This window comes from Helianthus annuus, chromosome 6 (assembly GCF_002127325.2).
Source record: "Helianthus annuus cultivar XRQ/B chromosome 6, HanXRQr2.0-SUNRISE, whole genome shotgun sequence".
In the NCBI taxonomy this organism is placed as follows: domain Eukaryota; kingdom Viridiplantae; phylum Streptophyta; class Magnoliopsida; order Asterales; family Asteraceae; genus Helianthus; species Helianthus annuus.
The window spans coordinates 101,445,319-101,456,440 of record NC_035438.2 but is presented as its reverse complement, the minus strand read 5'-3'; the positions used below and the strand labels follow the sequence as shown (position 1 = coordinate 101,456,440).

Sequence of the window (11,122 nt, the reverse complement as noted above, 5' to 3'; positions counted from 1 at the left end):
CCAGAATAGGAGACCCGGTAAAAGCTACTTGCACTTGCTGTTTGTGAATTATACTTGCAAAGGTAAATACTTTTAACTTATTTCCCTATACGGGCTTGGGGTACGGTATATAAAATACCGCTTGGTCGGGCATTTGATCTTAATCGATTAGTGGTTAAGTATTATCAAGATGACCCGTTAAAAATTTGATTTGTTGCTTAAAGCCTTTGGGGGGTTAATGACCATGTCCCGGATATCCCTGGCATCATCTTACGAGATGGCCACGACCTAAGCACGGGGTGTAGGCGTACACCTGACAGCTGCATATGAAAAATGGTATCTCACTTAAGGATTTACCTTGTGGGTATTATACCTGTGGTGTGTCTATTGGTCTTTAACCCGGTCTACGGAACAGGCTACTGAACGCAAGGAAACATGTAATTCGTTTACAAGTATTATATTAAAATAATTATCCCAAGTTATAAAAGTTTATGCCACGTGCATTCAAATCAATTTTATTAAACCTTTTACAAAAATGTCGGTTGAATGTATTTACCAGTGTAAACTGACGTATTTTCCCAAAAAGGTTAAGTGCAGGTACTAAACGAACTATGCTGGCTTTCTCCTAGCGTCCGCAATAAGTCTCGCAAGCTTGGATGTCAACTGTTGAACATCATTTCCTATTTATTTTTGATCCCCTGTGGATTATTTTCAACTATTTGTGATACATGATATTACAATAACATTCAGTTGAAATATATCTATTTTTTGCTTCCGCTGTGCATTTATATATTGTGTTGTTTGACTGTATTGTTGCCAACTACGTCACGGTAATCCCCCACCGGACCCACCGGTGAAACGTGTGGAAATCAGGGTGTGACAGTAAGCAGGTGCTGGGGTCATACTTTTGAAGTTTGTCAAAAATGGCCCTTGGACTTGTATAAATGTGTTTTTATTATTTCTAACCCCTCAAAACTTATATTTAAGTTATGTAAAGGATATTTGGGGTATGTGTAACTTATGTTCTTGTCCCATTACGTTAAACTGATTACATTAAGTATCGATTAACGAATCACTTCCAAAAGAAAAAGTTTTTGAAAGTTTGGAAATTTCCACAAGGGTTACAGTATTTGCCCCTGGACTTGTATTATCGTATTTTTTGCATTTTTAGCCCCTTTAACCTAATATTTAGGTTATATAAAGGTGTTAAGGCATGTGTAACTCGGATTTTTGTTCCGGAAATGTTGTGAATATCGTTTCGCTCGATCATTCGATTACGTATTTCGTAAATAAAATATAACATTCTATTGAATACGAAAATGATCAAAATTGTAATGTTGAAAAGTGCAATTGTCAGATATTATTAATAGATTTTATAATTTATAATTATATTTATAATTGCCTGTGTTAGACTATGGGGTATGATTCGGAAACAAGCTTTGGGATGCAACCGTGGAGGGGGTTCCCAATGGGGAACACCACCACCCCCCCTCGCGTCCATACTTCAGTGCCTATGGGAGATATTCCCCGTTCTCCCTGATGATGATTTGTGTTATTTTGTGTGTATTTTAGAGTTTGTTTATTGATTTTTTTTTTTGTTTATTTCTCTATTTTTGTCACTCTCTATTTTGCAGGTTTATGAAGGGGAGCTGGTTTAGGAACAAGGGGAGGAAGAACGGTTTAAGTTTTAAATACAACTTCAAGTTTGTTTTTTAGTTGCAAACCTCCTCAAGTTTGTTTTAATGTTGAATTATACACCTTAGAATCTAGTTTAAATTTTAAAAAGACCTTTCAAATTTATTTTAATTATACATATTAATGTTTTATTTTTAAAAAAGCTCCCTCAAATTTGTTTTTTAAATTATGTCTTTTTTAGTAAAAATTATGACTTTAAAAAAAAGTATGTCATTTTTATTCTAGTTTATGTACCTTTTTTTTTAATTTTAATGAGAAGTTTTTGTATATATATTTTTTTTTGCATTTAAGTATTAAAAAAAGGAATAAAAAATGGAAGGGGGAACCACATCACAACTTGGGGAAGGATGGTAAGGTGGAAAAGAGGGTGATGTGGTGGACTTAGAGTAGGGATGAGCAAAGGGTATAAAATACTGTCCCGATCCCGATCCCATCCCGATCCCGATCCCGAAATCTCGATTCCGATCCGTTTTCGGTACCGGAAACGGTATCGACTTTTGTGATTTTTCGGTATCGGTACGGTATCGATAAAATACCGACTTTTACCCTTAACATACCGATACCGTACCGATACCGTCCCGAACCGATGTATTTCGGTACCGGTATCAGTACCAAGTTTACACAAAATTCAGGATTGGTATTGGTCAGGATCGGAACAGTATCGGTATTTGCTCATCCCTAACTTAGAGAACCGCATCCGATAGCCTTATGTTATGGTAGTTTCTCAAAGTTGAAGGGGTGTAAGCGAAATTAAAATTGCCTACGGCTATAGGAACATCATGTGCTATATGAAAAAATGTTTATTTCCGGTATTACCCTTTGTTAAGACGACATCGTTTGGTTGTTGAGGCTTAGAAATTCTAGTGGCAGTAGGGTAATTCCACCGTGACTTGTGTCGTTTTTAATTACCATCACACACACACCCCTTGTGCTCCTTCCCCCAGTCATTCTCTCTCTATCTTGTTATGAGTCAGTCGAGAATGGCGGAAACGTAAGGACAGATTATCGGAATGGATGAAGCAAAGTGGGCGAAACATTACTGTTCGGATCATGAAATACTACTGGTAGGAGAAGGAGATTTCTCGTTTTCTCTTAGTCTGGCTAGGGTTTTTGGCTCTGCTTCTAACATCGTAGCCACATCGCTCGATTCTTATGGTAACCCAACCTCATCATCCTCATCCTTTGTTTTGGTGTTGTTATTTGTTGCTTTGCTTACCTAAGTTTGATTTTATTAGAACTTGTGATCAAGAAATACGCGAGAGCAAGAACAAACCTGGACATGTTGCATAAAGCTGGAGCTCAGTTGTTATTTGGAGTGGATGCAATGACAATGAAGCTTCATCCTGATCTTCATTGGCGGAAGTTCCACCGGATTATCTACAATTTTCCGCACGCTGGTTTTTTTGGAAAGGAAGATGATCAACTAGTCATCGAGTGAGTAATATGTAGTTAATATCCCGATATATCAACCGATATATCGGTTATTGGTCCTCTGCCGAGATAGCGATACAAAATATTGCTCAGAATATCGGTACCGATAATATCAGCGATATTGTCCGATATTTAACCAATATAGGACCGATATTTGATCAATAAATCACCGATTTTCCCGATTATCAGTACCATTCTTCTTATTTCTACCATTCATTTTTCTTCTTATTGCTGCTATTAGTGTCTTAATTGTTAGTTGTTACTGTTAAATGTTAGTGTTTAAGTCTTAGTCAGTGTTACCTGTTACAATTGAATTTAGCATGATATTAAAATTAGCGATATCCCACCGCGATAACCGATATCTCAAATATCGGTCCTTGACCGATATCCGATATTTTACCGCATTAACTAGTTAGTTAATAATTTGTGCCACTTTAGTTATTTATCAAAGCATCATTCATAAATGGGTATACCCAAGTGAACATTGTTTTATAAGTGGAATCCATTGGCATCCCTAATTTGGTTTAGCAATTTCTTCCTTGTAGCAAGCACAGGTATCTGGTTCTCGGTTTCTTTGAAAATGCAAGTCGTATGCTGAGGCCGGGAGGTGAAGTTCATGTATCCCACAAAACTACTCCCCCGTTCGAAAGTTGGAACATCAAAGAACTCGCTTCTAGAAGCTTCTTATCGCTGCTTGAATGTGTCGACTTCAAGATTGAAGACTACCCGGGTTACCACAATAAAAGAGGAGACGGGTGTAGATCCGACGACCCGTTTCCTTTAGGAAAGTGCAGTACTTTCAAATTCGTTGCATCTTCAACATCCAACATATCAGACATCCCACGTCATACTCGTCCTCCCTGTATGAACAACAAAGAATGCCATTGGATTTTCAAGGAGTATCTTGATCAAGCACTTTTGACTTTTGGGAAACATGATGACTATCTTTGCCATTCTGTTCGGGATACACTGGAAATCGGGTTCGAAAGATGCAAGATGGTGAATCCTGCAAATCCCTTGAATGAGTACATCAACCACGTGAAAGAGCTTCACGAAAAGAGTAAAGAAAGGATAGCGTATTTGCAAAAACTTTTGCTGGAAGTTGATCGCCGTAATGGGTTATAGACACCACCACAGTTTTATGGGCTAGAAAGAAAAGAGCATGCATAAATGTGGCTGACTCTTGGCTTTTGTAATCTCTAACTATAGGTATGAAAAGAGATTGTTACTTTCAAAGATCTGCATTGCTTATAACCAACCACCTATGAAGTGTATGCTAAAACTTTCTAACCAAGATTGCTTGTAACTTTCATGTTTTACCCGCGATCAGGTCTACAAAATCTATCCTTCTGATCTTCGACTTCCATAAAACTGTTATGTCTTTGTATAGTGTATCTCCAGTAGACATTTAGTCTTAACAAGCTCACTTAGAGCCTGTTAACTAAAGCATTATGCATGGCTAACCACTGACCAACAAATGGCCAGTGGTAAACACATGGGTAATGATTTGCCTCCATACATTGTGCTTTTATTATACACAAGTCTGTAATCGATGACCTTTTAAGGAGTCAGCGTATAGAACACTTAGGCAAATTATTTGCTTAAGACGACAAACAAATAATCATGACTTTTATAAAGGTCCATCGACTATGTTTGAACTGGATAACACGTATCTTATACACTATAGAATAATGTTTGTCATCGATCATTTCTAAATAACGCATGAGACTAGTAAGGATTAAATTGGGAAGGGGAGCAACTGGAAAGCAAGTTATAAGATTGCTGAAACGCAATACATGCCTTTGGATGTACACAAACAGTCGTTGAACCAACAAGGAGAAGTATCAAAATCCTCTGATAACCAACTCCAAGCAAAATTATTGCTACTGCGGAGATACCCCCAAAGTAAATATTAATGCTGAATGACTCCGACGAAATAATACATATACATATTGATTAATACAAAGTTACCATTTTTAGTTTACAACATAAATGACAATCTTTACTGAGTTCTAATCATAACTTGGTCTTCTCAGACACGAGTTCCATCTATACAATGTAATGGTTCTAAAAGTTTAAACCGTTTACTGAAAAGAAGCCCGGTTTAAATGTAATACAAGTAGATGAAATGAAAAGGTTGGAAACTGTAATGGTTTGATTCAAAATGTAAAATCAAATACTAATAAAAAGTTACAGATAATGTCACATGGCATTCTCATACTAAACAAAAGCCTACTTAAAGCCATATGTCATTTTCTCCTTCAATTCACATTTATTATTATTATTATTAATTATTTAATTAATTAATACAAAACAATAAAAAATTCCTTAACAACTTAATACTAATAAATATTTTATTGTTTACTTATATATTAATTATTTAATTTTGACTTATCTAAAATATATAGTTAGTTATTAGTAAAAATTCTACTTATAATAAACAATTTCATATAATGTCAATGTGACAACACCTTCTTATTCTTTAAAAAAGATTTCTTTACAATAAATTATTATTTTATATTATAATAATAAAAAAGGTAAATAATAGGTTAATCTGATATTTGAAAACCGGTTTACTTCCATGCTTTGAAAACACTTTTAATGTTATTAAACCTATGTAACAAACGCGTTTAAGGATATAATATCTTCATACTAATTTTGATACAAGTCTATACTCACTAGATGTCCTAAATGGAGTTATATTTTTAGGCTTGCCATACCATTGATAATTAACAAAGGTCAATGTTCCAGTGACGTTATTAAGAAAAATTCATTGAAAGAATAGTTTATATAACGAACTCGACTACAGGTCCTATCACTAGGTGACTAGGTTATTGAGGCACTCATATTATCCTCCGGAAGTAATAATAACACTTGAACATTTATCCCTAGATTTCGTTTAATACCGCCAAATAGAAATATTTCATTTATATTGAAAAGAGATAGATTCCTCTCGCCCAATGTTTTGCCATGACGATAAATAAAAGTATAGGACAATTTTTATGTAAAGTTGGTTTGTTTATAAGAGAATTAATTTTTACACATGACCAACTGTTGCATCATCTACGGTAAAGAATTCACTTATATAAATTTACGAAGAGAATATAAAATTAAATAATTTACAAATTTATATCATTAAACCCGTGAAGTACACGGGTCTAATAATCTAGTTAATTGAATCAAATAGTGCAAGAGTATAACAATGTAACAATATAATAATATAACGGAAAACATGATATAATGCACGGTCAATAATTTAAAATCATATATCATAACATTAGATATTCATATGTTAAAATCAAAATATCGAAAGTAACACAATACAAAATGTAGCAAAGTCAAAATATATATATAACTACCAGAGTTAATTGCCAAAATCGTCCCGGGGGTTTGGGCAGGTTTGTCATTTTCGTCCAAAATGACACTTTTGTACCAAGTTGCCCCCAACGTTTTTAACTTTTTGCCATTTTCATTCAAACCACTAACTTAGTTTATTTTTCCTGTTAAGTTGAGGATATTTGGATGAAACTGGCAAATATAAAACCACAGGGACGATTTTGGCAATTTACTCAAACTCTTTTAAATTTCTTTTATTTAATTAATTTTGTTACATATATAATAAAAAATAATATACATGCAATTTTTATATGAAAAAAATAACAGCTTTGTCACATAATTTTTATAAATTTTCATCCAACCACTAAGTTAATTTTTCTATTAAGACGAAGGATGTTTATAAACTAAGACAAAAATTAATTTCTAATTTTTTATATAGACCAGTTTATAAAAATAAAATCTTCTTAAACCTCTAAATTTTATAAAACTAAAATGCTGGTGACCTTATTGAAAAAGGTCAAATAAAAAATCTTATCATATGTACTAAGTTTATAATTCATCTTCTACTCTTTTAAATTTGCTCCTAAGAAAAAACAGAAGCCAGTCCCCCCCCCCCTCTATCATACAATGTATCGTTACCAAACTTTAAAATTACCCATCAAATTGTAATTATAATGTTAAGAACCAAAAGTTTCTTTACTCAAGTCACTCAGAATAAGTATTAGTTAGTTACCCTCATAATCTTAATTAAATAAATATTTTATTTCTACCAACATATTTCCTAGGTGCTCAACACATTTAAAAAATATGTAACGTTTTACAATTTTTTTCTATCTCTACAACTGATAAATACTAAAAGTTGTAATCGATTGTTATGTTTTACACACCAATGACGTTTTCTCTTTATAAAACTGATTTATATAAAGAGGCTGTAAATTAATTTCTGTCTTAATTTATAAATTTAAAACATCCTTCACCTTAATAGAAAAAATAAACTGAGCTAGTGATTTGGATGAAAATTTATAAAAATTATGTGACAAAACTATTATTATTTTTTTTTCTAAAAACTCCATGTATATTCTTTTTTATTATATATGTAACAAAAATAATTAAATAAAAGAAATTAAAAAGGGTTTGAGTATCAGTTTCATCCAAATATCTTCAACTTAACAGAAAAAATAAACTAAGTTAGTGGTTTGGATGAAAATGGCAAAAAGTTACAAACGTTGGGGGCAATTTGGTACAAAAGTGTCATTTTGGACGAAAATGGCAAATGTCACACCCCAACCAATGGCGGAAACATCGGGATGAGACGAAGTGTGAAGATTGCTAGAGACATCATAACGCTATTTGTGACAATATTTAGAAAATCCAAATTTCATTTCATTTCATAACTTCAAATAGTCAACATTACAAGAAATTCAAATACAACAAGTTCAACAAAACAACATGATAACATAACAAAATTTGATACAACATATTAAACCCTAACGTCTATATGTGTATCTAGGCATCAACGCTATTTCTTTTCTTAGCATCGTCCTCATCAACCTGTAACATGTTTAAAATAATTCAATGCAAAAGCAAAGGCGAGTATACAAGTTTGGTACATACATAGCATAAGATAAAAGTGTGAACAATTCCTCATAGCAAGCATGCGGTTCAAGATAACATTAAATATGGCATGTGTATAACATATCAAACCAAGAAAACGCAACTTGCTCATGACATAACCAAAGTTTCAGTAGAGGCGGGTCGTTAATCCTATAGCGCTACATATGTCAAGGTTTGGCTCGTACGAAGTTAATGATAAGTTCAACACATAAGAATCACCCAAATTTAAAGTATCAAGCCATCACATATACAAGCATTGTTATAGGAATGTTCGTGTGTTTAGACAAAAGTTCATGTGTAAGTTTCAATTGGTAAACATGTTACACCCCAAAAGTGGTAAAAGTAAAAGGGGAAAAGTACGAGTATACTCACAAAGTTTGCATATGTTTTCCGATTATCCAATTGTTGACGAGTAGAGATTTAGAGTCCGAATGTATAAGGGTTAAAGTTCAAGTATGTTTAGAGTCGAGATTCGGTGTTTAAAACAACATAAAAATAAGATATGAGAATAACATGGAAAATAATCATTTAGTACATATGATGCTTGTTCTTGACACTAGGAAACTCGAAGGAGTTTAGATGTTTTCATGGAACAAGGTTCCATTAGAATCGTGACAAGTTATCATAGTCTAGGATGATGTAATCTAGTACCCCGACATATGAACACTAGTTCATCATCAAAGATTCGATTATTCGAATAATATATTTAGGTTATATAATATATGTCCAATAGTTCAAGCATGAGGTAGAAGATTAAAATCTTCATTTTGGTACCTCTAAATGTCATAGAAGTCATGTAGGAGGTAGGAAGATCAAGTCTTCCATTTAGGCACCTCTATGTGTTCACCACTACACTTGATGTAAAAAAACAACCAAGGAGGGTCATGAACATACAATAAAGAATAAGAAATATACACACTAACTAAGAGAAATCATCAAATCATGTGAGGATTGTATGTTTGGACAACCCAAGTTGTTCCATAATCACTCATGTATCAAAGACAAAGTTTGACATGACTTGTGGGTTAAAAACCCTAAACAAAACACCAAGTTTATGAGGTTTAATCCTCTGATTTTAAATGTCTCAACCTTGTTTTTAAGCTTAACCAACCATGGGATAAGTTGTAAGCATTAGGACATAGGTATGAGATGTGTTGGACACAAGTTGCATAGGTTTAAACAAGTTTTTGATGAACATAAAAACAAACAGAAAGTTTATGGACTATTTCGGGGCATTTCCAGGTCTGATTTCTCCAAGGAGAAGTCTAGGAATCGAACCCCATGATTATACAAGCAAGTAGGAAAAAGAATCGAGTGAATCGGATAAGAATTGAGTGAGTTATGCCCATTTTCGTGAAGGGGTGTCAATCTACTCGAACCCTTGCTTTCAGCTACGGTTTGGTGGATGTTTTGTGAGTTTTTAGGGTTGCAAAAGTGGTAGGGAGGCTGGTTATAAGTGGTATTTATAGGGGGAAGGATTAGGGTTTCAATGGGTTGGGCTTTGGAAGTGTTTAGAAGGGGTTACACCTTGAAACTAGCCCACAAAACCCAACTATATGGGGCTGAATTTGGCTGAATTTGGGCTGCCATATTTCTTTATTTTTTTTATTTTTTTAAAACATTATAATGAGTAATTTTGTTAGTTAAGTTGTGTAATAATGTGCAACAATGTTTCCCCTAACTTGTAACAAGGTGAAATATGAAATAAAACATGATTTAACTAGGTAAAAAGTGTAATGTACAAGTTTTATTTACGAAGCAAGTTCCGTATTTTACAACGATTACAATGAAAGAATGGTTATAAGAACACAAGATTTCCAAAGTTAGAATTTCACGTAAGGTTTCTAAATGTAGGAAGTTTGAAAACGCAGGGCGTTACAGTCTCCCCTCCTTTAGGAAATTTCGTCCCGAAATTTATTCAAGAGGAAGGCTTGAAAGAGTTTTTGGCATAAAGGTGATCATTAAGAATTGAAACTTGGGAAGTTTGAAAGTTTTGAAAAGTACCAAATTTTGGAGAACATCAAGGTAGATTTGCAAGGGGAAGTTTTTAAGGATAGTATAAAAAAATCATACTTTCGTAAAACCTGTTTATTGAGAGGAACGAAAAGGTTTGTTACTTTAAATAAAGCAATAGAGAGATACTAAGTATAGTTACACAAGAATCAAGAATAGGGAGGCTATTTTATAGGTAATGAGGTAAGTTAGGACTCAAATGTTTAAACAAGCTGGATTGCGAACGAGTTTTGTATAAAATAATACGAGTATAGAATGAAAGAATGGCTCTTAAAGAGTACAAGTATGTGAATAGCATAAGTGTTGGATAGATAAACGTAGTGTGTTAAGGATGAAGTCTCGTCATGAATAATCGGATATATTGCGTTTGTGAGTTGCGTGAAGTTGTATTAGGTCCAAAAGGTCTGCAACACACTGAATTTCTCATGGCATGTTTTACGAAAGTTTGGTAACATGGTGAAAACACTTATATATAGGAAGTACCAGCGGCGTATCCACCATGTTTTAACCACATTACGTCCGTTTCGTTACTCGGGGTCATGTTACGTTCCGTGTCTTACCATACACAGTAGTACACTCTATGGTTCTCATACGCCTATCACTATAATCCCGTGTGCACCCGCGATTATACTGATCGTCGCATGATCCACATAGCTTGTACTAGTTATGTATGAATCAAGGTATACATGAATTTGAAAAATAAGAATGTGTACGTAGAAGAATGTCGTATGTAAGCATGTTTATGTTTAAGCATGTATGGGACCCACGTAAGCGAATCCCTCGGATTACGCTCGCGTATAGGTACGAATCATGAGTAAGGATGAAAGTATGAGCATAAGTTTAAGTATGAATACGCATGTATGTATGAGCATAAACATAAAACATGTAAGTAGTATGTGTACAAGCAGAAGCGTAAAACGTATAAGTAGTATGCGTATAAGTAGAAGCATAAAACGTATGAACATAGGTGTAGGTATGAAAAATAAATATTGCGTATATAGTGTTTGTTGGGACACCACGGATCTAAGTGTATAAAGCATTCAAAAGGTCGAGT

The 11,122-nt window shown here is 33.9% G+C and overlaps 1 protein-coding gene across 1 annotated transcript; it reads left to right on the top strand.

Moving 5' to 3' along the window:
- Positions 1–2,570: 2,570 nt before the first annotated feature.
- Positions 2,571–4,460, top strand: LOC110937052 (heavy metal-associated isoprenylated plant protein 41). Its single transcript, XM_022179461.2, has 3 exons — positions 2,571–2,829; positions 2,910–3,108; positions 3,651–4,460. Exons 1-3 carry the CDS (start codon positions 2,685–2,687, stop codon positions 4,228–4,230), a joined length of 924 nt encoding a protein of 307 aa, XP_022035153.1. The 5' UTR covers positions 2,571–2,684; the 3' UTR covers positions 4,231–4,460.
- The last annotated feature ends 6,662 nt before the right edge of the window (positions 4,461–11,122 follow it).

Excerpts from the sequence above, each read along its gene's own strand:
- LOC110937052 (XM_022179461.2), top strand. The coding sequence starts at position 2,685 with ATGGATGAAGCAAAGTGGGCGAAACATTACTGTTCGGATCATGAAATA. Across the intron at positions 2,830-2,909 it reads CACATCGCTCGATTCTTATG|AACTTGTGATCAAGAAATAC; the intron begins GTAACCCAACCT and ends TGATTTTATTAG. Across the intron at positions 3,109-3,650 it reads GATGATCAACTAGTCATCGA|CAAGCACAGGTATCTGGTTC; the intron begins GTGAGTAATATG and ends TCTTCCTTGTAG.